This window comes from Caretta caretta, chromosome 13, assembly GCF_965140235.1.
Source record: "Caretta caretta isolate rCarCar2 chromosome 13, rCarCar1.hap1, whole genome shotgun sequence".
Classification (NCBI taxonomy): Eukaryota; Metazoa; Chordata; order Testudines; family Cheloniidae; genus Caretta; species Caretta caretta.
This window is the reverse complement of record NC_134218.1, coordinates 38,785,624-38,810,950: the sequence shown is the minus strand read 5'-3', so window position 1 is coordinate 38,810,950 and position 25,327 is coordinate 38,785,624. Positions and strand designations below refer to the sequence as shown.

Genomic DNA, 25,327 nt, shown 5'->3' with positions numbered 1-25,327 from the left:
GGTTTGCATTGTGTTATTGGAATGGATCCCCTAGATATTGAACCTGGCCCTTGTTGCTGCCAACTCTTTTGAAGGGCAGAAGGGTTACACCCATCATAGAGGAACCTTTCCAGAAGGTGGCCATGGACACCGTGGGACCTCTCAGCAAGACGACCCGGTCGGGGAAGAAATACATTCTGCTGGTGGTAGATTTTGCCACCCGCTACCCCGAGGCAGTGCTCTTAGCTTCCATTGAAGCAGACGCCGTGGCCGATGCGCTCCTGACCATTTTCAGCCGAGTGGGGTTCCCCAAGGAAGTCTTGACAGACCAAGGCTCCAACTTCATGTCGGCCCTGCTCCGGTGCTTGTGGGAGAAATGTGGGGTCCGGCACAACTGGGCCTCAGCTTATCACCCCCAGTCCAATGGGCTGGTGGAGAGGTTCAATGGGACGCTAAAGATGATGCTGAAAACCTTTATGAACCAGCACCCGCAGGATTGGGACAAGTACTTACCTCACCTGCTGTTCGCGTACAGGGAGGTGCCCCAGGAGTCTACCGGATTTTCGCCTTTCGAACTGTTATATGGAAGGAGGGTGAGGGGCCCCCTGGACCTGATGAGAGATGAGTGGGAGGGGAAGGCCACTCCCGATGGAGAGTCAGTGGTGGAGTATGTCCTGATCTTCCGAGAGAGACTGGCTGAACTCATGGGCCTGGCCAGGGAGAATCTGGCCAGAGCCCAGAAGAAGCAGAAGGTCTGGTATGACCGCACGGCACGGGCCCGTGCCTACGCCACCGGGGATCCGGTGATGGTTCTCATCCCTGTGAGAAAGAACAAACTACAGGCCGCCTGGGAGGGCCCTTTCAAGGTTGTCAAGCAGCTCAATGAGGTAAACTATGTGGTGGAGCTGTCGAACCGGGCGCACCACCGCCGGGTGTACCATGTGAATATGATGAAGCCATATTATGCCAGGGGGAATGTGGTGTTGGCCGTGTGTGGACAGTGGGAAGAGCAGGGAGATGAACCTTTAGTAGATCTATTCCCTGGGACCAGAGCTGGTTCCACCCTGGAAACAATTCCCTTCTCGGATCAGCTAACCCCTGCCCAGCAAGCTGAGGTCAGAGGGGTGCTGCATCCGTACTGACAGCTGTTTTCCAACCAGCCTAGATGCACTAATCTGACTGTCTACCGGGTGCAGACCGGGTCGCACCCGCCGATAAGATGCTCCCCCTTCCGAGTCACAGGGAAAACTGCTCAGGACCTGGAAAGAGAGATCCGGGACATGCTGGCTTTGGGGGTGATCCAGCCATCTGCCAGCCCTTGGGCCTTGCCGGTGGTGCTGGTCCCCAAAAAGGACGGGTTGGTCCGGTTCTGCGTGGACTATCGGAAGCTCAATGCCATCACTGTATCTGATGCCTACCCCATGCCCAGGCCTGACGAGCTCCTAGACAAGCTGGGAGGAGCTCGGTACCTTACCACCATGGACCTTACAAAGGGCTACTGGCAAGTGCCGCTGGATGCAGAGGCCCGGCTGAAATCGGCCTTTATCACCCCTCTGGGGCTCTATGAGTTCCTGACCCTGCCTTTCGGCCTCAAGGGAGCGCCGGCCACCTTCCAGCGCCTGGTGGACCAGCTACTGAGGGGGATGGAGAGTTTTGCCGTGGCGTATATTGATGACATCTGTGTCTTTAGCCAGACCTGGGAGGACCACGTGTCCCAGGTTAGACAAGTGCTGGACCGACTCCAGGGGGCTGGGCTGACTGTAAAAGCGGAGAAGTGCAAGGTGGGGATGGCGGAAGTATCTTACCTGGGCCATCGGGTGGGGAGCGGCCGCCTAAAGCCGGAACCAGCCAAGGTGGAGGTGATCAGAGACTGGCCCGCTCCCCACACCAAAAAGCAGGTCCAAGCCTTTATTGGGTTGGCAGGATACTATCGAAGGTTCATGCCCCACTTTAGCTTCATCACCACCCCCATCGCTGAGCTATGCAAGAAGGGGAAGCCAGACAAGGTGGTCTGGACCGAGCAGTGCCAGGAGGCTTTCCGGGCGCTGAAGGAGGCTCTGGTCAGTGGCCCAGTTCTGGCAAACCCAGATTTTGACAAGCCCTTTCTGGTGTTCACCGACGCCTCAGACACGGGACTGGGGGCGGTGTTAATGCAGGAGGATGGAAAGGGGGAGAGACACCCCATCGTGTACCTGAGCAAGAAGTTGCTACCCCGGGAGCAACACTACGCGGCCATCGAGAAGGAGTGCCTGGCCATGGTGTGGGCCCTCAAGAAACTAGAGCCCTATCTCTTCGGGCAACACTTCACCATGTACATCGACCACTCTCCCCTGACCTGGCTGCACCAGATGAAAGGAGCCAACGCCAAACTCCTGAGATGGAGCCTGCTCCTGCAGGATTACGACATGGACGTGGTCCACGTGAAGGGAAGTGCCAACCTGATAGCGGATGCGCTGTCCCGGAGAGGGGGCCCTGAACTTCCCAGGTCACGGGTCAGAGTGACCCCGCTCCGTTCAGTCTCGAAGGGGGGAGAGATGTGACGCAGCAGGGAGGGGGGAGTGTTGACCTGGGGGTGTCACAGGGGAGTTTTACCGGGACTGTCGGCATTGGGGATGGGAGAGCAGGGGTGACTTGACTTGAGGGACGATACCTGAGCGTGTAACCTGAGCCAGGAGGGGGCTGGGACCAGGTGACACCTTTGCCTGGGAAACTGGACAAAGGCTGGAGGAGGAACGAGGGGGAGACGGGGGGGAGACGGCTGAGGGGGGTTCATTTTGGAGCAGTCTGGGGAAATGGAGGGAGCCCCAGGGCTGGGGTCTAAGCTCTCTGCCCCCCAGAGGGACCTGACTGAGGTTGTACCTACAAGCTCTGTTTGGGACTGTGTTCCTGTCGGCTAATAAACCTTCCACTTTACTGGCTGGCTGAGAGTCCCGGGGAATCACAGGAAGAGGGGTGCAGGGCCCTGACTCCCCCACACTCCGTGACAGAGAGGAACAGACACAAACGCAGACATGGCTACTTGTCCCAGGCTATATCCCAGCGCCTGGAAACCCCCAGCACCAATACACAGCCCTGTTCCCTCCCCGCCATTATATCTCAAGCCCTGGGACTCCCAGCACCGAGATACGGCCTCGGCACCCTGCTATATCCCAGCCCCTGGGACCCCCAGCACCGAGATACGGCCCCGGCACCCTGCTATATCCCAGCCCCTGGGACCCCCAGCACCGCGATACGGCCCCGGCACCCTGCTATATCCCAGCCCCTGGGACCGCCAGCACTGAGATACGGCCCCAGCCCCCCTCTATATCCCAGCCCCTGGGACCCCCAGCACTGAGATACAGCCCTAGCCCCCCTCTATATCCCAGCCCCTGGGACCCCCAGCATTGAGATACGGCCCCAGCACCCCTCTATATCCCAGCCCCTGGGACCCCCAGCACTGAGATACGGCCCCAGCCCCCCTCTATATCCCAGCCCCTGGGACCCCCAGCACTGAGATACAGCCCTAGCCCCCCTCTATATCCCAGCCCTTGGGACCCCCAGCATTGAGATATGGCCCCAGCACCCCTCTATATCCCAGCCCCTGGGACCCCCAGCACTGAGATACAGCCCTAGCCCCCCTCTATATCCCAGCCCCTGGGACCCCCAGCATTGAGATACGGCCCCAGCACCCCTCTATATCCCAGCCCCTGGGAACCCCCAGCTCCGAGATACAACCCTGGGCCACAGTTATATCCTAGCCCCCGGGAATCCCCAGCACCAAGACATGGCCCCTCCCCCGCCCACTATATCCCAGCCCCTAGGAACCTCCAGCACCGAGACACGGCCCCTCCCCCCTGCCAACTATTTCCCAGCCCCCGGAAACCCCCAGCACCAAGACATGGCCCCTCCACCCCCATTATATCCCAGCCCCTAGCAACCTCCAGCACCGAGACACAGCCCCTTCCCCCCGCCCACTATATCCCAGCCCCCGGGAACCCCTAACACAGAGCCATGCCCCCCCATTATATCCCAGCCCCCGGGAACCCCCACCCCCGAGACACATCCCCATACCCACCCCCGCTATATCCCATCCCCCCGGAAACCCCCAGCACCAAGACACGACGCTCCCCCTGCTATATCCCATCCCCCGGGAAACCCCCAGCACCAAGACATGACCCGTCCCGTCCCCCCCAGCTATATCCCAGCCCCTGGGAACCTCCAGCACTGAGACACATCCTTGCTCCCCCCAATCCCCTGCTATATCCCAGCCCCCAGGAATGCCCGGCACCAAGCCATGGCCCATCCCATAGTTTTCGCTTATTCTCTTTCAGAACCAATGTGCGCGAAGGGACATTTTCCACTCACCTCTGGCTGGGATCTTTTTGCTCTTTGGATCCTTCCACTGTCCTCAGCCTGCAGGAGATTCCCAGATTTCCATTGACTGCAAAGTGGCTTGCCTTTGTCCCATTGCATTTATAAATCATTTACATGCACTCGAAGGTCTCCCAAATCTGATACCCCGAAAGGAGCTGGTGGAATCTCATGTTTTCCCTTCCAAGGAGAATCCCGGCTTTTCCCAATTTCCTCTGGTCCCGGACCGGGATGCGAAGTGAAGGATGGAGTCTGCCCGAGAGAAGAAAATCCCTGAAAATTTGTGTGTCCAAAGCATTGAAAAAACCTCATGGAAACACTTCTCTGGAATAAATTTGTTTTGACTTTAATATATAAGGAATTACATTAGATTAGATTAGATATCTTTCTAAAAGATCGACTATATATATATATATAATACACACTCATCTATTGATCTATCCATCCATTCCCATACATCTCCACCTAATCTAAACTCTCTATTTAGCCATCTCCATACCATCCATACATCTAATCTATCCATCCATTGAGCCCCATCCTCAGCTATCTATGTAATCCTTCCATCTACACCCATCTATCTACCCAGCCAGCCAGCCAACTATTCCCATACACACATCTATTTACACATCCATCCATCCATCCTTCCAGACACATGTCTAGTTATCTATCCATCCGTCCATCCATCCCCATCTACACCCATCTCATCTATCCATCCATCCCCTTACATATCTATCTAATCTATCTATCTATCTATCCCCATGCACCCCCTCTATCTAATCTATCCTTTCTATCTCAATATAATATAATATAATCCAAAGGATAATGTCTAATGGAAATGTTTCACCAAGACCCAATGGAAATATTTCTGCCTAATCCAAATGACAATCCAAATTTTTATCCCATCCTTTTAGTATTCCAGACAGAAAATCCTTGGGAAATTCTGCTTCCCAGGAAATCCCAGCTGCCCCATCCCATTCCAAGGCCACTGTGCCCCGCAGGAGGGGAATCCCATGGAGTGGCTGCCTGGAACTGGTGTTTGGGGGATGCCATGACTTTGTCCGGCTGGGAAACATCGGAAAGTTCTGAGCCCATTTGGCTTGTTCTAGTGGCCAAAGGTGGACGAAAGGATGGGAAGGGCCCTTCAAGAGTAGTACAGACAAGACACCCTTTGTCATCTCATCCCCTCAGCCAATCCGAACACGGTATTCACTTTTCACAGGTGTGGACATCACTCCCTTGGCCAATCAGGAAGCACGGCTGCGAAGATGCCCGACCTCCCCTTTTCTTGAACACCTCCATTGGTTTTCCCACCTCTGCTATTGCCGACGCGTCCCTTCCCTCCACCACACGCTCACCCTGAGAAACGAAGAGACTCTTTGTGTCCAGGCGGCAGGACCAATAGGGGGGTTGAGATCTTCCTCCGGTGACTTCTCCTCCTCTTCCTCAGCCAGTCTCTGCGGGAGATGAGAGAGAGAGAGAGAGGCGGATGGGGATAGAGAGAGAGAGAGAGAGGCGGATGGGGATAGAGAGAGGGGTGGGTGGGGATGGACAGATAGACAGACAGAGAGGGTGAATGGTGATAGATCGATCGCTCTTTCTCTTCTCTCTGGGCTGTCCCCATCTCTCTGTTCCAGCCCTGGTTCTCAGTGATCCAGCTGTTGCCCATGGTGCCCCACTGTGGCTAGCTGGGCCTTGGTGGGCCTGGTCGGCCTTCTTTCTCTCTTCGCTGCCTCTGTGGCAGCACTGGGTCAGGCAGGTGGCTCACTCGCCGGGCAATGGCAGCCCCACTTGGAGGGTGCCAAGGGCAGTGGTACCCAGGGGTGGGCGACGCGGAGGAGAGAGAAAAGTGGAAATATTAAAAGTGCTGAAAATTCTCAATGGCTGGTTCTGAGCCTCTTTCTCCCTCCCGGCCTGGAGACAGAAAGACTCACTCCCCCGCCATTTCTCCATCCCTCCTTCCCCACCCCGCTAACCCTGCACCTCTGCAGTTCTCTCTGTCCTGCCCTCCATAGGTATCCATCCCTCCCTCCCTCCCTCCCCACTCCCCTCTCTCTCTCCCCCAGCTACCTGCCTAACCTAGCCGTCCATCCCTGTACGCCCCTCTATCTATCGCTCTACCCATCCCTGTACATCCCTTTTTCTGTCTAGCCAGCCAGCCCTGTGCACACCCATCTCTCCACCCCCATGCAATCCCTGTTTCTCTCCATCGCCCCCTCCATCCCCATGCTATTGATCCGGCCCTGTGCACACCCATCTCTCCACCCCCATGCACTCCCTGTTTCTCTCCATCACCCCCTCCATCCCCATGCTATTGATCCGGCCCTGTACACACCCATCTCTTTCTCTGACAATGCCAGTGCTCCATGCCAGTCGCTCTCCGTGCCTGTGTTGGGGGCTGTGTGCCAGCCGCTCCCCGCCCCCCGCGCGCCCACCAGCCGGCACCTTTGACTCAATGCCAGCTGGCTGAGGGCTGGCACGTGGGGGGGGGCTGTGTCCCCATGGGCACAAGGCTGGCACCTCCCCCCGCGAGGGTGCCCGCCGGGCTGTCCCCCTCCCCCTCCCTGGGTGGCACCAAGCCATGCCGCAGCGTGGGGGGAGGGGGCATCTCCCTGGCAGCTGGTGCCCCTCCCCCCGCACAGCGTCACTCTGGGCATCAGGGCTGGCAGATGCTGTAGCCCCTCCTCTCCGCCTGCCTTGTTCTTTCGCTCTGGCCAGCCCGCCCACTTCCTCTGCTCTCCCTCCCTCCCGTTTCCACTCTCATGCCATCTCACCACCCTCTCGCTCCCTCTTTCCCTGCCTGGCCTGGTGGGTGCCCATCTCTGGACCTGGAGGGGGCGGGGAGACAGCCACCCCATCACTCCTCCGCCCGCTGCCCTTCTTCATTCTGTCCATTCCCCTCCCCCACTCCGGCCCATTCTCCCAGACAGTGGTGGCATCATGCCAAGCCCGCTGGGCCCATCCGCCCCCCTCCCCCCCAATCTGGGCCCTCCACCCACCCCCGCCGCCTCGTTAATTAGCATCTGAATTAATTAAACCTGAGACACTAATTAAAATTCTTCCGGAGCAGGGGAGGGGGGGTGAGGGAGGGGATACAAGGTGAAGAAAGAAGGAGAAAACGGCACACGGGAAGACAAACAAAACTCCCAGGCTGGTGCTGGGAGCCAGGATACCTGGGTTCCATTCCCCAGATCTGGGAGGGGAGTGCGATGGTTAGAGCGGGGAGGGAGCCAGTGGTTAGAGCGGGGAGGGAGGCGCTGGGAGCCCGGACTCCTGGGTTCTCTCACTGACTGGCGGGGCCCATGTTAGTAAGCTGTGCAGTACAGGCAACCCTTTGCTGAGTCTCACTCAGCCTCCTGTTGCCAGGTGAAGACCCCCCCCCGACACCCCCGAAGCCGCGGGCTTCTCCCTGAGCCCTTCTTCCTTCCTCGTTCCCGCTTGCCCCTCCCTGGCTCCTTTCCTTCCACCTTGCTTGGTCTGTGGCCCTCACCCCTCCTTCATGACTTCAGCCTTTTCTCTTGTTTTAAGGACCCCCGGCGCGAGGCCCCCCAAATACCCTGCCCCCCACACCCCAATCACCAGGAACAGAAATCCAATTAACTGAGGAGCGAATTCACGTGGGTGGTGAAGGCAAGGAGAGGACAGAGGGGGCTGGCACGGCCCCCCCATCACATGGGCACAGACAGACGGAAACAACAGAGAAAATCCAGTGCCAGGCGAACCACAGGAGGCTGAGGGACTGAGGGGCACCAGCAGGGCCAGGAGGGGCCCAGGGCTGGGCTAGGGGGGGCTGCAGGTCGGCAGTGAGGGGCACCAGCAGGGCGGGGGGGTGGGGGGGGCTGCGGTTCGGGAGTGAGGGGCACCGGCGGGGCAGGGGGAGCAGGGGGCTGCGGGGTGGTAGTGAGGGGCACCGGCGGGGCGGGGGGGCTGCGGGTCAGGAGTGAGGGGCACCGGCGGGGCGGGGGGGGGTGGGGGGGCTGCGGTTCGGGAGTGAGGGGCACCGGCGGGGCAGGGGGAGAAGGGGGCTGCGGGGTGGTAGTGAGGGGCACCGGCGGGGCGGGGGGGCTGCGGGTCAGGAGTGAGAGGCACCTGCGGGGCGGGGGGGTGGGGGGGCTGCAGGTCGGGACTGAGGGGCATGGCGGGTCGGGAGTGAGGGGCACCGGCAAGGCAGGGGGGAGCAGGGGGCTGTGGGGTGGTAGTGAGGGGCACCGGCGGGGTGTGGGGGTGTGGGGAGGCTGCGGATCGGGACTGAGGGGCACTGGCGGGATGGGGGGCTGCGGGTCGGGACTGAGGGGCATGGCGGGTCGGGACTGAGGGGCACTGGCGGGGCGGGGGTGGACAGGGGGCTGCGGGGTGGTAGTGAGGGGCACCGGGGGGGGTGGGGGGGCTGCGGGTCGGGAGTGAGGGGCACCGGCAAGGCAGGGGGGAGCAGGGGGCTGCGGGGTGGTAGTGAGGGGCACTGGCGGGGTGGGGGGCTGCGGGTCGGGACTGAGGGGCATGGCGGGTCGGGGCGGGGGGGGCAGGGGGCTGCAGGGTGGTAGTGAGGGGCGCGGAGGGGGTGGGGGGGCTGCGGGGCGGGAGTGAGGGGCAATCTCAGGCCCCCGGCCATTACGGCTCCTTCGCTCCGCCGCTTCCCCCCCGCCCGGCGCGACGGGGGCGGGGGCGGGCGCGGGGGGGGGGGACGCTGCAGTGAGGCACCAAGTTAATTGGAGGCGGGGGGCGGCGCCCCGGCTGGAATATGAATGAAGCGGGGGAGGGGCAGCAGCGCCACCTGCTGGCGGGACCCGGCTCCGCCCCCGCCGCCCCCGCCGGATGCGGATTCCAGCCGCCGGAGAAACCCGCTCGATGGCAGCGATCCTGGGTGGGGGGAGGGAATCCGCCCTGCCCTGGGCTTCCCCAGCGCTTCCGAGCCGCCCTCCCCCCAACCAGCCCCCCCAGGCCTGGGATCCCCCTCCCTCTGTCTGCCCCCCAAACAGCCCCTCCTGGCGTGGGATCCCCCCCTCCCTCTGCTTCCTCCCCAACCTGCCCCCCCAGACCTGGGATCCCCCTCCCTCTGTCTGCCCCCCCGCATCCCTTCCCTCCAGGCCTAGGATCCACCTCCCCCCCGCCAGGGATCCCCCCTCCCTCTGCTTCCCCCCCAGCCTCTCCTCCCCGCATCCCGCCTGGGATCCCCCCTCCCTCTGCCTGCCCCCCAAACAGCCCCTCCTGGCGTGGGATCCCCCCCCCTCCCTCTGCTTCCTCCCCAACCTGCCCCCCCAGGCCTGGGATCCCCCTCCCCCCACCTGGGATGCCCCCTGGGTCTGCCTGCCCCCCAACCAGCCCCCCCCCCGGCCTGGGATCCCCCCTCCCTTTCCCTGCCCCCACTCCTAGTCCCCACCCCATGCTTGACGTCCAGACCCCTCCCTTTCTCACCAGCCCCAAACCCCAACCCAGGCAGTGCCCCCCCGCCCCGCTCCCCCCCAATGTACACACACTGGACACAGACTCTGTCTCTCCGGGTGGGGGGGGGGCTGTTTTTATTTACGCAGCCCTCCCCCATCTCTGTCCGGATCAACAGCGCCCCCTGGTGGCGGCTGGCAGGAACCATGGCCCGGGGGCGGGGTCCTCACGGCTGGGGGGGTCGGTCACTGCCAGGCAGCTGCAGGGAAGTCGTTGATCTCCAGGGTCTCCTGCACCGGGACCCCCGCGGGGGGCGTATAGGCCAGTCGCAGGCGCATCCGCAGGGGAGCCTGGGGGGAGAAGGGGGAGTCAGGGTGGGGGCTGTGAGGAGAGATATGGGGGAGGGGATCCCCGGGCTGATGCCCCCCCTCACCTGGCCGGGGTTCCGCACACGCAGCTGCTGGCTCAGGGGGGCCCCATCGGGGCCCGGCACCGACGTCCCGCTGGGGGCCTCCAACTGCACCTGCAGAGCCTGAGGGGTGGGGGGGTCAGTGGGGGGCAACCCAGCCCTGAAATGCCCCCTGTTCCCCATGCTCTGCCCCTTCCTCTCCCCTCCCCCACCCAGCCCGTACCCCAGCCCCCCACCCTGCCCTATGGCTCCAGTTCCCCCTCCCCCATGCCAGAGATCGTCCCTGTCCCTAAGGCGGGACTCCAGTCCCCCCAGAGGGGAGCGGGGCACCAGGAAGGGGGGCTCACCTTGGGCACGGCCGCCTGGAGCAGGAACCCCGAGGTGGTGCCGGGCTGGGTGCGGCTGGCGCTGGCCGTGATGAGGAGCAGGTGGGGGTCGGCTGGGGGGCGCTGGAAGGCAAAGTCCAGCCGCAGCCCGTCCCCCTCCCACACCCTCAGCGGGGGGATGGGGGGCGCTGGGGGGGGTGAGATTGACACCAAGGACTCACGGGTGCCCCCACTCCCCACTCCACAAAATGCCCCCACTGATTCCCAGCCCCCCCTTCATTCCTCACTGCCCCCACACTTGACCCCAGCCCCCCCATTCCTCAACCCAGCCCCTTTCCAGCCCCCCACTCCTCACCACCCCACCTGATCCCAGGCCCCCATTCCTCACTGCCCCCACACTTGACCCCAGCCCCCCCATTCCTCAACCCAGCCTCTTTCCAGCCCCCCACTCCTCACCGCCCCCCCACCTGACCCCAGCCCCCCTCATTCCTAACTCCCCCACCAGTTCCCAGCCCCCCATTCCTCACTGCCCCACCGCTTGACCCCAGCCTCCCCCTGATTTATCACCAGTTGTCACGTCTTCCAGCAAGTCCAGCAGAGATTCGGCCACAGGAGTGTCTGAGCCTGCGGGGACCAGGGGGTCAGCTGGGGGCCCCCCAAGGAGATCCAAGAGGTCGGCGACCTACAGGAGGAGAGAGAAGGTGGGACGGGGGTTGGGGGGGACAGGGAGTGTCTAGGAGCCCCCCAGCACAGCGCCCCCCAGACCAGGCTGGGAGAAGGGGCATGGCCGGGACACCCCCCCCTCCAGCCCAGCGCCCCCCCAGACCAGGCTGGGAGAAGGGGCACGGCCAGGACACCCCCCCCTCCAGCCCAGCGCCCCCCCAGACCAGGCTGGGAGAAGGGGCATGGCCGGGACACCCCCCCCCCTCCAGCCCAGCGCCCCCCCAGACCAGGCTGGGAGAAGGGGCACGGCCAGGACACCCCCCCCTCCAGCCCAGCGCCCCCCCAGACCAGGCTGGGAGAAGGGGCACGGCCAGGACGCCCCCCTCCAGCCCAGCGCCCCCCCAGACCAGGCTGGGAGAAGGGGCACGGCCGGGACACCCCCCCCCCTCCAGCCCAGCGCCCCCCAGCCCCGGGACACGTTCCACACCTGGCTGGGCTCCTCCTGAGCGGTGGAGGACGGCGCCCTCTTCTGGCCTCCTGGTGCAACAACCTCAGCTCCTTCCTCTTCCTCAGCCTTCACCAGCGGCATCTTCTCCAGCACAGACGCCCTGTGGGAATGAGCCTGAGAACCCAGGTGTCCTGGCTCCCAGCCCGCCCCCCACTACACCCCACTCCCCTCCCAGACCCGGGGAGAGAACCCAGGAGACCTGGCTCCCAGCCCGCCCCCCACTACACCCCACTCCCCTCCCAGACCCGGGGAGAGAACCCAGGAGTCCTGGCTCCCAGCCCGCCCCCCACTACACCCCACTCCCCTCCCAGACCCGGGGAGAGAACCCAGGAGACCTGGCTCCCAGCCCGCCCCCCACTACACCCCACTCCCCTCCCAGACCCGGGGAGAGAACCCAGGAGTCCTGGCTCCCAGCCCGCCCCCCACTACACCCCACTCCCCTCCCAGACCCGGGGAGAGAACCCAGGAGACCTGGCTCCCAGCCCGCCCCCCACTACACCCCACTCCCCTCCCAGACCCGGGGAGAGAACCCAGGAGACCTGGCTCCCAGCCCGCCCCCCACTACACCCATCTCCCCTCCCAGACCAGGGGAGAGAACCCAGGAGTCCTGGCTCCCAGCCCCCCCGGCTCCAATCACCAGCCCCCACTCTCCACCCAGAGCCAGGGATGGGACCCAGGAGTCCTGGCTCCCCGCCCTCCCGCTACCTGAGGTGGTCATATTTCCTGAAGAGGGCGTTGTACTCCACCGCCCTCTGCTGGAGCTCGATGTCATGGCAGCTGCCGAACACCGAGACAATCCGCCGGATGCGGCTGGGTGGAGACAAATTGGGGGCCCATCAACTTCCAGCGGTAAAGGGGGGCTAGGGGGTGAAGGGAAAGGCGGGGGGAAGAAAGGTGCCTGGAGATGGGGGGCAGGAAGGATTTCCGGGTGCATGGGGGAGCTGGTGGGGGTTCCAAGGAGATTTTGGGTGCATGCACAACATTGGGGTGCTGCTGGGTTTGGAGCCACAGTGGGGACATGGGGTGCAGGGAGAGTTCTGGGAGGATTCATAAAAATCAGGGAGGGAAGAGAGGATTTTGGGGGTGCAGGGAGCATGCACAGGGATTCTGGGGGTGTAGAGGGGATCTGGGGTACAGGGAATGTGCATGGGGATGTTGAGGGTGCAGGGAGCATACACAGAGATATGGGGTGCAGGGAGTATGCATGTGACATTGGGGTGGAGAAGGCATTCTGGGGGTGCAAGGAGCATGCACAGGGATTCTGGGGGTGCAGTGGGGATTTGGGGGTGCAGGGAGCATGCAAAGGGATTCTGGAGGTCAATGGAGATTTGGGGTGTAGGGAGCATGCATGGAGATTCTGGGGGTGCTGAGGGGGATTTGGGGTGCAGGGAGCATGCAAAGGGATTCTGGGGGGTCGATGGAGATTTGGGGTACAGGGAGCATGCACAGGGATTCTGGGGTGCTAGGGGGATTTGGGGTGCAGGGAGCATGCACGGGGATTCTGGGGGTGCTGAGGGAGATTTGGGGTGCAGGGAGCATGCACAGGGATTCTGGGGTGCTGAGGGAGATTTGGGGTGCAGGGAGCATGCACGGGGATTCTGGGGGTGCTGAGGGGGATTTGGGGTGCAGGGAGCATGCACCGGGATTCTGGGGGTGCTGAGGGGGATTTGGGGTGCAGGGAGCATGCACGGGGATTCTGGGGGTGCTGAGGGGGATTTGGGGTGCAGGGAGCATGCACGGGGATTCTGGGGGTGCTGAGGGAGATTTGGGGTGCAGGGAGCATGCACAGGGATTCTGGGGTGCTGAGGGAGATTTGGGGTGCAGGGAGCATGCACGGGGATTCTGGGGGTGCTGAGGGGGATTTGGGGTGCAGGGAGCATGCACCGGGATTCTGGGGGTGCTGAGGGGGATTTGGGGTGCAGGGAGCATGCACGGGGATTCTGGGGGTGCTGAGGGGGATTTGGGGTGCAGGGAGCATGCACGGGGATTCTGGGGGTGCTGAGGGGGATTTGGGGTGCAGGGAGCATGCACGGGGATTCTGGGGGTGCTATGGGGGATTTGGGGTGCAGGGAGCATGCACGGGGATTCTGGGGGTGCTGAGGGAGATTTGGGGTGCAGGGAGCATGCACGGGGATTCTGGGGGTGCTGAGGGGGATTTGGGGTGCAGGGAGCATGCACGGGGATTCTGGGGGTGCTGAGGGGGATTTGGGGTGCAGGGAGCATGCACGGGGATCCTGGGGGTGCCTCACTCGATGTCCCCCGGCAGGCGGGTGCTGAGTTTCATGAGGGCCGTCAGGGCGAGGGCTCGCGTGGGGGGCAGCGAGAGGTGAGACTGCAGCACCCGCTCCAGCAGCGCCGGCACCTGCCCCTCCTCCACCTGCGGGGGGCGACACGGGGCAAGGGGTGAGCCGTGCCATTCCCCTGCTGCCCCACAGCCAGGCACCCCAATGCCCCTGACCCCGCCGCTCCAGCTTGCAGCCCCGCCCCCTGACCTGCACAGGCTCCGCCTCCTCGCAGCTGTCGGCTAAGAGAAGGTCGCCATACTCGCCGATGCACCAGGTGGCCACCTGCACCAGGGGTTGCTGGGGGAAAAGCAGGGTGGGGGACGACCCCCAAATTAGACAGTGGGGCTTAGCCACCCCCAAAACTGCCTGGCCCCGCCCCCCACCAGGACTCCACCGCCCCCCACTCGTCTCCTCCATCCTCCCTTCTCCCCCTCCCCCACCGAGACCCCCCCTCACCTGGGAGATATCGCAGGCCAGTGCCCCATAGAGACGTCTCATGATGTAGGGGTGCAGCTCCCCAGCCCCCACAATCAGCTGGATCAGGCGGGAGACAGCATTGTCCGGCACCGAGGAGCCGGCCTGGGGCAGGGGAGACCTGGTTACCCGCTGCCCCCCACCCACCGGGCCCCCCATCCCTCCTTCCCCCTCCTCCTTCACCTCCCACAGAACCCTATCCACCCCTCCCCCGTCCCCCATCTGCCCCTCCTCCCTGCCACTTACCCCAGTGCCCCTCCCTCCCCTCTCCCATCTATTCCTAGCCAGCCACTAATGAGTTAAAGAGCCCAAAGGGTCTAAAAGGGACCCTCTGTCAGTTTCCAGGGTGGGGCGCAGAGCCTGGAAACAGACATGGGAGGATGGCAGTGCCTCATGGGAGCCCCTAGAAACAGACATTGTCACAACTCATGTTCTATATGACACCTGCACCGTGACGGGAGAATACAAGCTCTTTCCCCCATCTCCCCCCGCCAACTATCCCCTCCAGCCCAGTCTCACCCCCACCCACAACCACGCTGCCCCCCCCCAGGTCTCTCCACATGCTCCCTGCACCCCGATCTCCCCATGCCCCCAGGTCCCTCTGCATGCCTCCTGCACCCCGATCTCCCCGCTGCCCCCCCAGACTCCTCTGTGCTCCCTGCATCCCGAGATCCCCGCCTCTCACCATGGTCAGCACTTGCAGCATGGTATCTATGTGCCAGCGTTTGTTTGGGGCAAATCTGGGGGTGACAAGAGATAAAAGGGGTGAGGGGGGGCCACACGGTGACCCCCTGGCCCCGCTCCCCATCATGCCCCCTGCCAGCCAGACTTACCTCTCGGCGGCGAAGAGCAGCCCAGAGGCACAGGGGGGCTTCATGGCCGGGGGGCAGGTCTCCAGGAACCCCAGCAGCTCCTGGGTCATGGTCCGGACGTTGGCGCCCGTCATCAGGGCCAGGCTGAGATCCAGGGCACGTCTGGGGGCAGGGAGGGAGGGGTCAGTTACTGGGGGCAGGGGGAACTGACGCTGGGCGGGGAGAGGGGGTCAGTCACCGGGGGGGATCGGTCACGGGGCGGGGGTCGGTCACAGGGGGGCAGAGGGGGAGGTCGCCCCCCCGTGTCTCACCGGTGGATGGAGGGGTCCGGGTCGCGCAGACAAGCCAGCACGGTGGCCCGGTGCCTCTGGAGGGCGCTCTGCTCCACACGCACCAGCCGCAGCAGGGACATCAGGGCCACGGACCTGGGGGACAGCCCCCGCCCTGGGGTGAGTGCCCCACGTGGCCTCCCGGACGCTCTCCAGCCCCCCCCAGCCCCTCCCTGCCCTGGCCCCCAAACTCAGATCCCACGATCCAGCCACTGCCCCCTGCACCCCCAAACACAGATCCCCTGACCCAGCCCTTCCCCACCCTGTACTCCCAAACTCAGGTCTCCCAACCCAGCCCCTCCCTGCCCTGGCCCCCAAACTCAGATCCCCCCACTCAGCCCCTCCTCACCCCCCCAAACTCAGGTCCCCCAACCCAGCCCCTCTCCCGATCCTCCCAACTCCTCAAAACAGCTCCTCTCCACCCTCTTGGACCCCCACCAATCTAGCCCCACCCCCTCTCCCTTTCTCACCCAAAACCCAGCCCTTGCCCCTCATCCTCCCTGACCGCCCCACCCCCTGCTCCCTCCGTTCCCCCCCAACCCACTCCATCTCCACAGGGGGCTAATGTCCCGGACACCTGGGGACCTTTCCCAGTCCTGGTCTCTTCCTGCCCCCTTTCTTACTAGGGGCCACGGGGAGCATACCAGACGCCTGGGTCCTTTTACCTGATGTTTCGATCCCTGCTGAGGAGGAATCGTCCCAGAATATTGACAGCCAGAACCTGGGGGGGGGGGGGGGGGGGAGAACAGGGGGAAGAGGCTGAAACTGGAGACAACTTACCCCATTGTACCAGTCCCAGACTGGGGGAGGGAAGCTGGGAAGGAGGGGATGGGGCAGAGCAGCCAGGGAATGAGCAGGGAATCAGATCCCAGGGTTAGAATACACCTAGGAGTGGGTTGGGTGGTGTTAACCTGCGGAACTACCCACTAATGGATTTTAGCCCAAATGTTGAAGGGAGGGGGCTGGGAATGAGGGAAAGGGAGAGAGAATTGGAGGAGGATTGGTGGGGCGTCAGGGAGGAATGGGGCAGAGAAGCCAAAGAATGAGTGGGGAAATGGGTCTCATGATTAGATTGCTTTTGGGGGCAGTTTGGGTGCATTGACCTGCGGAACTACCTGCTACTGGATTCGGGTCCGACTGGGGGAGGGAACGGGGAGCAGGGCAAAGAGAACGAATGAGTGGGGAGGAAGGAGGGGATGGGGCAGAGCAGGCAGAGAGGGAGTGGGGAATCAGGCCCCAGGGTTAAATGATGCCTGGGAGGCAGTTGGGGGGGCGTTAACCTGTGGAACTACCTGCTGCTGGATTCTCAACTGATTGGGGGAAGGGGGGAGCAAGCCAGAGTCCCGGGTGGAGGAGTGCTTCCCCCAATGGGTAGGCTCAGGTTTGTGCCCCCCGTACCCGCAGGCCGGGTGCCGAGTGCACCGCCGTGATGGTCAGGACCGTCTCGTACAGCACCGCGCTGCCCACGTTGTGCGAGGTCTCCGTGTTCATGGCCACCTGGCAGGGGGGACATGGAGGGGATCAGTGCCGGCTCGGTGCTTGCTCCCCCCTCCCCCACCCCATGCCCCACCCACCTGGGCTAGGGTGTCGTTCATGGCCTCGCTGGCCTCCTTGCTGCCCTGTCCAAGGACTCTCAGCAGCCGCAGGGCGCGCACCTGGGGGGGGAAATTGGGGGGGGTCAGAGAGGGAGGTGTCGGGGGAGGGTGGTGAGAGGGACCCCAAGGGGCAGGGGCGGTGGGGGGACTTGGGGGATGGCAGAGGCCTGGGAAGGAGTTGGGGGGGAAGTGTGTTTGAGGGGATGGGGAAGGGCAAGGTGGGGAGCGCGAGGCTGGGGGGCAGGGAAGGGGGTACCTGCAGGAAGGGGTTGCTGACCCCCATGATGCTGTGCTCCAGCGAGTACCCTGACACCTCCAAGTTATGCAGAATCTCCACCACTCGGGGCACGGCCTGCAGGGGGAAGGGGGGTGAATACATTGCCTCCCATATCACTCCCATCACCCCCTCCCTTCTCTCCCCACCCCCCCATATCCCCTACCACCCTCTGGGAACACCTGTTCCCAGCTCTGGGAGGGGAGTGGGGTCTGGGTTCTCTCCCAGCTGCGTGAGGGGAGTGGGGCATAGTGGTTAGAGCAGGGGGTCCTGGGAGCCAGGACTCCTGGGTTCTCTCCCAGCTGTGTGAGGGGAGTGGGGTGTAGTGGTTAGAGCAGGGGGTGCTGGGAGCCAGGACTCCTGGGTTCTCTCCCAGCTGCGTGAGGGGAGTGGGGCGTAGTGGTTAGAGCTGGGGGGTGCTGGGAGCCAGGACTCCTGGGTTCTCTCACCTTGCGGAAGTGATTCAAGACATCGGGCCTTCGCTCGCACATTTCCGTGATCAACAGCAGGGTGCCGTGAAGGAGGCCTGACATGAGGCCGACAGGTGTCAGTCAAGTCCCGGGGCTCAGGGCAAGGACTGTAACCCCCTGCCCCTTCTCTCTGGGCTGAAGTCCCTCACCAGGGCGTCAGTTAACATTTGGGGCTGCAGGACAATCTTTGGCAGGGGCCAGCTCCTCTGCGGTTGGGGGTCATGGGCCTACGAGGGTATTTTGCTGAGAGGGGTATGACCCCTAGGTGTGCCTCAGTTTCCCGACGGTCTCCCTAGCCGCTGGGGGAGGGGGTGTTTGAGTCCATCTGGGTTGGAGTCTAAGGGACCAGGGAGGCCTGGGCAGACTCACTGCAGGTGGCGAGACCCAACCGCTGGACCCCGGGGGGGCGACACCCCCCGTCTGCAGCACCCACAGACCGGATTCCATGGCTGCTGCCAGGCAGCAGAGGGTCAGAGGAGGGGCTGGAGGCAGAAGGTCCCTCTAGGGGTCCATCCCTCCATCCCCACATGTCTGCTCCCCCCCCCACCCTAGAAAGGATGGGGTGGAAGGCCCTCCGGGGTCCCACGCGCTGAGGCAGGATCACAGCGCAGGATGGGGGGGTTCTCCAGCGGGTTGCGGCGTTTCAGGGGGGCAGAAGTTCCCGGCGGCCGGGGGGGCACTCAGGATTGGGGGGCGTATGAGGGGGAAGAGGTTCCCGGCAGACAGGGGGGTGGGGCACTGAGGATCGGGGGGACGGGGTGTTTCAGGGGGCAGAGGTTCCCGGTGGCCACGGGGTGGGGCACTGAGGATTGGGGGGACTGGGCGTTCCAGGGGGCAGAGGTTCCCAGCGGCTGGGGGGGGCACTGAGGATGTGGAAGGGGCATCTCATGGGGCAGAGGTTCCTGGCAGATGGGGGGGTGGGGCACTGAGGATTGGGGGGATGGGGTGTTTCAGGGGGCAGAGGTTCCCAGCTGCTGGGGGGGGATAGGTCCCCGGGGCGGGGCTGCACTGAGGATGGGGGGGACAGTGCATTTTGGGGTCCCTCACCGTGGCTGCGCTCCTTGAGGAGCCGGTTGGGGGGTGGGGCACTGAGGATCGGGGGGACGGGGCGTTTCAGGGGGCAGAGGTTCCTGGTGGCCACGGGGTGGGGCACTGAGGATTGGGGGGACTGGGCGTTCCAAGGGGGCAAAGGTTCCCAGCGGTTGAGGGGGGGCACTGAGGAAGTGGAAGGGGCATCTCATGGGGCAGAGGTTCCTGGCAGATGGGGGGGTGGGGCACTGAGGATTGGGGGGATGGGGTGTTTCAGGGGGCAGAGGTTCCCAGCTGCCGGGGGGTAGGTCCCCGGGGGGGGCTGCACTGAGGATGGGGGGGACAGTGCATTTTGGGGTCCCTCACTGTGGCTGCGCTCCTTGAGGAGCCGGTTGGGGGGTGGGGCACTGAGGATCGGGGGGATGGGGCTTTTCAGGGGGCAGAGGTTCCTGGTGGCCAGGGGGGTAGGTCCGGGGGGGGCACTGAGGATCGGGGGGACTGGGCGTTTCAGGGGGCAGAGGTTCCCGGCGGCCGGGGGGGCACTGAGGATCGGGGGGATGGGGCATTTCAGGGGGCAGAGGTTCCCGGCGGCCGGGGGAGCAGGTTCCTGGGGGGGCGGCACCGAGGATGGGGGGATGGTGTGTTTCGTGGTCCCTCACCTTGGCTGTGCTCCTTGAGGAGCCGGTCGCAGATGGGGATGAAGATGTCGGAGAGCTCCGGGACTTTGCGGACCATGTGGACAGCGCAGGCCACAGCCTGGGGGGCAGAGGCGGGGGTTAGGACTTGCAGGGGGGCAGGGATCTGGGTTATAGGGAGCAGAAGGGAGTGGGGGAAGGGGGAACAAGGGAGGCTTCGAGGGCAGAGGGATCGTAGGGGATGGGGGTCCCGGCGAGGAGGGGTTGGGGGGCAGGGAGGTTGGGGGGTACCCACTCACCTTCCTGCGCACGGAGGCCAGGGCGTCTCCCGCCAGTCGCTGCACCTCCCCCACCAGGTCGCGGCACATCCCGGCCGAGCCCAGGCAGCCCAGACAGGCCAGCGCCAGGCCCTGCACGCAGGGCGAGGGGTGCGCCAGGTCACTGCGGGGAGACAGGGGGTGAACCCTGAGGACTGGGCCAGGGACCTGGATCCCAAACCAGCATAGCCCAGCTCTCAGCCCCCCAAACCCTGGCCTGGACACCGCAACCCCTCCAACCTCATCCTCTGAACCCCAAATTCCTGTCTTCACTGCCCAGATTCAACCCTAGCCCCCCAAACCTCTAGTGCCCCATAGCCAGAAGCTCCCCTGACTTCCTGAACCCCCATATCTCAGCCAGAGACCCTCAGAATCATGAGCCCCCTTGGGGTCCCCCCAAATCTCCAATCCTCAGCCCCCCCAAACACCAGCCCTCTTGAGCTCCCCCCTCACTTCTTGATGCTATTGGTCAGGAGCAAGTGGGCGTCCTGCCTCTCGTCCAATAGGAGCGCAGCACCCAGGTAGCCTATCCGCTTCTGGTGGAATTGGGGTGAGGCCAAGAGCTTCAGACACTCCATCTGGGGGGACAAGGGGGCGCATGGGGTAGAGGGGATCAGTGGGGGGATGGGCAACAGGGAAGGGGAGAGGATGCTGGAGGAAAGGGACGCAGAGGGGTGCCACTGGGAGATGGGGGTACAGGGTGGGAGGATTGGGGGTGCAGGCAGTTCAGGAGCGACAGATGGAAGAGAAATTAACAATAATCTTAGTACCCATCTTGCCCTGCTGGGGTCCCTCCTGGGGGGAGCAGATGGGGGTTAGGGGTGCAGTGGGGTGATATTGGGGTCCCACCAGGCCTTGGGGCACAGCAGGGCAGGGTTTGGGGGTCCCTGGGGGCATGAAGGGAAGATATAGAGATCTTGGGGGGACTAGAGGTGCAAAGGGGGTTATTGTGGTGTGGGGGTGGCAGTGAGGAGCCTTGGGGTGTGGAGGTGCAATGGGGGGCCTGGGTGTGCAGTTAGTGATATCAAGGTCTGAGGGTGAAGTGGGGGATATTGGGGCATGGAGGTCTGGGGGTGCAGTGGGGAATATCAGGGCCTGGGTGTGCAGTGAGGGTCTCGGGGTGCAGTGGGGGATATTGGGGTGTGGAGAGGCAGTAGGAGGTTGGGGGTACATTAGGGGATATCTGTGTGTGGGTGTCCAGTGGGGGGCCTGGGGGTACAGTAGGGGAATATCAGGGTCTGGGGGTACAGTGGGGGATATCGGGGTGCAGAGGGGCAGTAGGAGGTCAGGGGTGCAGTGGGAAATATAAGGGTCTGGGGTGCATTGGGGGAGCTGGGGATGCAGTGGGGCAGTAGGAGCTCTGGGGGTGCAGTGGCGGATATTGAGGTGTGGGGGTGCAGTGGGGGCCTGGGGTATATCAGGGTGCGGTTCCCATACCTGGCCAAAGTGGGCAGGGTACCCCAGCAGGTGGATGTAGAGCAGTTTGGTGAGGTTGGTGGTGCCGGCCTGGGGGTCCCCGGTCCGAATGGCCCCCCGGATCCGGGCACACTCCCGCTGCACCAGCTCCTGCGTCCGCGCCCCCCGCACTCCCCGGATCAGCTCCGGGAGCGTCATGAGGGGGTCCCCCATCCTGGGAGGAGAGGGAAGGGGTTACTCCCCAGACACAGCGGCCCCTAACTGAACCCCGTATCCCAGTCCCCCCGCTCCCCATCCCCTCTCCCTCACTCCCTCACTCCCTCCCTCCCCCCCACACCTGGGCCCTGCCTCCACCCCAGTGCCCTTCCCCCACTCCCCACGTCTCTCCCCCCCCAGGTCCCCCGGGGCCCATTTCCCCCTCCATGACCCCATCCCCCCACTCCCCTCACCCCTCCCTTCCCGCCCGCCACGTGCACCTGGGCCCCCTCCCTCTTTGCCCCCCACATTTCCTTTCCCCCATTACCCCACACCAGACCCCCTCCTGGCACATCCCTGGGCCGCCGCCTCCCCGTCACCTGCCTACTCTCCTAAATCAGCCCCTCCATCTCTCCAGGACGGGGGGGAGCTCCGCTCCCCGCCCCCCCTTACCTGCCTGTCTCCGGACTTCCGCAGAAGACCTCACCTGTGCGCTGCGCTCACCTGGCGGCCGGCGCCCCCTACTGGCCGCGGGACGGAACTTCACCCATTGAGGCCGCCGGGAGCCGGAGCGGGATTGGGGAAGCAAAAACAGTGGGGATAAGAGGCAACTGGGGAGTTGGGGGAGCAAAATTGGGGGTTGGGGGGGCCTGGGGGTTCTGGGAAAACAGGGGACGCACTGCTTGGGGGTTCGGCTGGAAGCAGGGGGTGGGGCAATAACTGAGGGATTGGGGCTTCTGGGGGCAAAAACTGGGGGGGTTCTGGGGAAAATGGGGGAGTCTTTGGGGGGAACCGGGGGGTTCTGGGAGCTACTTGGTTTTCGGGGGGGGGTTCTGAGGAGGGAGGGGCTTTAGGGGGAGCTGGGATGTGTCGTTCCATCGGGACCCACCCCTTGGGGGCACTGAGCTCAGTGCGCGTGGGACCGGGGCAGAGCAGCAGCCGCGGACGCCTGGGTCCCACCCAGGGAGAAGGAGCCTGGCCCATCCCCCTTCGACCCCAGCCTCGGAGGGCGTGTGGGGCTAGGGGCAACCCCCAGGCTCTGCAGACACTACAATCAGGGACACTAGGTAATGAGGGGCTGGGAGCCTGCCCGGACTCCTGGGTTCTCTCCCTGGCTCTGGGAGGGGAGTGGGGCCCAGTGGGTTGGTGGGGGCTGTGGGCCCGGATTTCTGGGTTCTCTCCCAGACTCCTCTGTGTTGGTGCTGAGTGATGATGCCCTTGACGGGCTGGGGGTGCTATTGGTGGGGGCCATGGCCTCTCTCTGGTTGTGGGAAATAAGAGCCCCCCAAAGAGTCCACAGTCCAGTCCCCCACCCCTGAAGTCCCTCTCCTCACCCCTGGGCTGGAGTGGAGCGGGGGGGGGGGCTGGAGTTGAGGGGGGCAGAGCTTATAAAGTAGGGGGAACCCAGGGTCTGTACAGAGTCAGGGTCCCTGGGTGATGGGGGGTCCCCTATGCCCAGGTCATTACAACATCTTCCTCCCCCCCCGTAGTATCCAACCCCTCAGATTGAACCCCCTGAGCCCCCGTTACAGATGCAAGTCCCCAGCTCCAACCTTGATTAGTCCCCCAGCCCCTGGAGGAATCCAGACTGACCCCCACCCCTGCCGAATGCTTGAGCTGTCCGGTCCCCACTCCTCAGGGTCTCCCTCCTCAGACCTGCTCTCCCGGTTCTGTCAACAGGTGCCATGTACAGGACCCCCAGCCCGTGGAGAGGCGCTGAGATGGAGGGTCCCCAGGGGGGCATCATCAGGGAGTGTTTCTCACACCCCTGCCAGGGCTGAGATGAGGACACCCAAGTGCATCGGTCAGAGGAGGGTCCAGGAGCACCCCCAGGACCCTGGAGGTGGGGCGAGGCCCAGGCTGGGCCATGGGAAGAGCAAGACGGATCATCTGCCAGAGACCTGCACCTGCAGAGACGCTGGAGGGGCATGGGGCGGCCTGGTGGGGGCACCAAGGGGCCCTTTCCCATAATCCTCCAGGGCTGGGAAGAACTTCACGGGGTATCCCTGAAGAGATGTCAAGGGGACCCTTCCCAAAATCCCCAGGGGCTGGGTAAGAACATGGGACAGCGTTGTGGGGAGCAGACTGGGCCACATCTAGGGCCGCCAAAGTCATGGAGATGGTTGGAGACCCCAGCATGTTGCTGGAGAGATGCCGGGGAGGGGGGACCCTTCCCAGAATCCCTTAGGGCTGGAGACCCCAGACCCCCTGCCCAGAATCCTCAGTGTGGTAACAGTCAGGGCAGCTTGGGGACCCCGACAGGGGACCATCCTCTGGAGGGGGTGCCCCAAGCGGACATCCGCACCCGGGCAGCCCCTGACACGACAGGGGCCCTGATCTCGGCTGGAGTCTGTGCAGCGCCCGGCACAATGGGGCCCTGTTTTCAAGCTGGAAATAAAACCCATTGTTAACTAGGAGAGAATTCCTGACGGGAACTGCTTCATTCGCCAATGTCTGGATGCTTTATACCAGGGGTCTCAAACTCAAATCACCACGAGGGCCACATGAGGACGAGAACATTGGCCCGAGGGCTGCACCACTGACACCTCTCCCCCTGCTTCCCCCGGCCCCACCCCTTCCATAAGACCCCGCCCGTGTCCCATCTCTTCCCAAAGTCCCCACCCCAACTCCGCCCCCTCCCTGCCCCCATTCCAACCCCTTCCCCAAATCCCCACCCCGGCCCCGCCTCTTCCCCTGAGTGCATGCATCCCTGCTCCCTCCTGGAAAGTCCTGAGCGCCGCCAAACAGCTGTTTGGTGGCAGGAAGTACTGGGAGGTAAGCGGAGGAGCGGGGACGCGGCGCGCTCGGGAGGAGCAGGGGCTGGGGCTGAGGCTGAGCTTGGCTGCTGGTGGAGTCGGCGCCTATGTCCACCTATGGCGGGCCACAGGAAATAACTCTGCCGGCCACATGTGGCTGCGTTTTTGAGACCCCTGATTTATACCTAGACCGGGTGGCTCTGTCCACGTTCCTCTCCAGCTCGCCCATCAGATATGGGCTGGATGAATCACGCCGGTCTGTATCAGATGGACTACAACCCCCCTAGCCTCCGTACCCAACTGGCTAACAACCACGCTTCCAACTCTGCTAAGTTACCTCCAGCCCTTCCCCTTAAATTGCTAGCTTCAGGAATCCTGTCATTTCGCCTTCCCTCTAGGCCATTCCCAGCCCCGGGAAAGGGAGCCCATGAACCACAGAGGGGGTGAAAAGCCCCAGAAATGGAACATTTTTTGCTTTCGTGGTTTGCTCGAGGTCCTGATGGCTGATTTCTCTGCCCTCGGGGGCCACGTGGTTGTAATTATAGTGGGTGGGTTAGAGTTGGAGGGTTGGGAGCGAGGACTCCTGGGTTCTCTCCCCAGCTCTGGGAGGGGAGTGGGGTCCAGTGGTTGGAGGGTTGGGAGCCAGGACTCCTGGGTTCTCTCCCCGGCTCTGGGGGGGCGGGGGGATGTCTCTTTAAGACGATAGAGACACTAAGGAGTCCTCCAGCCTCCTCCCAGAGCGTCCTTCTCCCTCCCTGCGCGCCCGCTCTATCTTGCACTGGATGGTCGGAGCCTCTCTGGGAAGCGCCGTCTCTATGGTGAGCGGCGGCCGCTCTCGGATGCGATACCATAGAGCGCGCGGAGCCGGGGGCGGAGTCTTCCCTGCCCAGCGGCCGCGATCGGGGAGCCCGGACTCCTGGGTTCTCTGCCCGGCCCCGGCGGGGGTTAGAGCCCGGACTCCTGGGTTCTCGGCCTGGCCCGGGGCGGGGGTTAGAGCCCGGACTTCTGGGTTCTCGGGCGGGGGGTGGGGGGTAGAGCCCGGACTCCTGGGTTCTCGGCCTGGCCCGGGGCGGGGGTTAGAGCCCGGACTCCTGGGTTCTCGGACGGGGGACGGGGGTTAGAGCCCGGA

The 25,327-nt window shown here is 63.8% G+C and overlaps 2 protein-coding genes and 1 long non-coding RNA gene across 6 annotated transcripts in view; 1 reads left to right on the top strand and 2 right to left on the bottom strand.

Annotated features, from left to right (window-relative positions):
• THTPA (thiamine triphosphatase) overlaps positions 1-6,946 on the bottom strand; it is a 46,395-nt gene extending 39,449 nt beyond the window's left edge. The window contains exons 1-3 of one of the 2 annotated variants that reach the window (XM_048819694.2): positions 6,662-6,946; positions 5,685-6,116; positions 4,324-4,581 (exon numbers count right to left, since the gene is read on the bottom strand). In XM_048819694.2, coding sequence (XP_048675651.2) covers positions 4,324-4,442 — 119 coding nt within the window. In that variant the 5' untranslated portion in view covers positions 4,443-4,581; positions 5,685-6,116; positions 6,662-6,946. The remainder of the gene's footprint in view (positions 1-4,323; positions 4,582-5,684; positions 6,117-6,661) is intronic. The other variant, XM_048819695.2, reaches the window with a different exon arrangement.
• A 2,873-nt stretch (positions 6,947-9,819) lies between these two features.
• Positions 9,820-21,900, bottom strand: AP1G2 (adaptor related protein complex 1 subunit gamma 2). Of its 3 annotated transcripts, XM_048820510.2 has the most exons (22): positions 21,827-21,900; positions 21,269-21,461; positions 20,285-20,409; positions 19,814-19,955; positions 19,539-19,635; positions 17,830-17,906; positions 17,363-17,458; positions 17,086-17,166; positions 16,910-17,008; positions 16,177-16,232; positions 15,494-15,607; positions 15,204-15,344; positions 15,056-15,110; positions 14,353-14,475; positions 14,104-14,193; positions 13,861-13,988; positions 12,317-12,421; positions 11,591-11,711; positions 11,008-11,122; positions 10,462-10,628; positions 10,139-10,237; positions 9,820-10,055 (listed from the first exon to the last, which is right to left on the bottom strand). In XM_048820510.2, the coding sequence occupies exons 2-22, from the start codon at positions 21,458-21,460 to the stop codon at positions 9,951-9,953; spliced, it is 2,328 nt and encodes a 775-aa protein (XP_048676467.2). In that variant the 5' UTR covers position 21,461; positions 21,827-21,900; the 3' UTR covers positions 9,820-9,950. The 3 variants fall into 3 exon arrangements, with proteins under 3 accessions (XP_048676467.2, XP_074975056.1, XP_074975057.1); XM_075118955.1 differs by lacking the exon at positions 10,462-10,628; XM_075118956.1 differs by lacking the exons at positions 17,830-17,906; positions 21,269-21,461; positions 21,827-21,900 and having other exon boundaries at positions 20,285-20,374.
• LOC142068849 (uncharacterized) lies at positions 12,338-23,864 on the top strand. The gene is made up of 2 exons (XR_012664771.1): positions 12,338-12,460; positions 23,123-23,864. It is a non-coding gene; the product is annotated as an uncharacterized LOC142068849 (long non-coding RNA).
• Positions 23,865-25,327: the final 1,463 nt, after the last annotated feature.

What these genes read in the sequence shown, in the direction of transcription:
- AP1G2 (XM_048820510.2), bottom strand. Translation starts at nt 21,460, where the DNA reads ATGGGGGACCCCCTCATGACGCTCCCGGAGCTGATCCGGGGAGTGCGG. An exon ending in AGGAAATATGACCACCTCAG is followed by an intron (nt 11,712 to 12,316) that starts GTAGCGGGAGGG and finishes TCATTCCCACAG; the next exon opens with GGCGTCTGTGCTGGAGAAGA. An exon ending in TCCAGGCGGCCGTGCCCAAG is followed by an intron (nt 10,238 to 10,461) that starts GTGAGCCCCCCT and finishes CCCACCCCTCAG; the next exon opens with GCTCTGCAGGTGCAGTTGGA.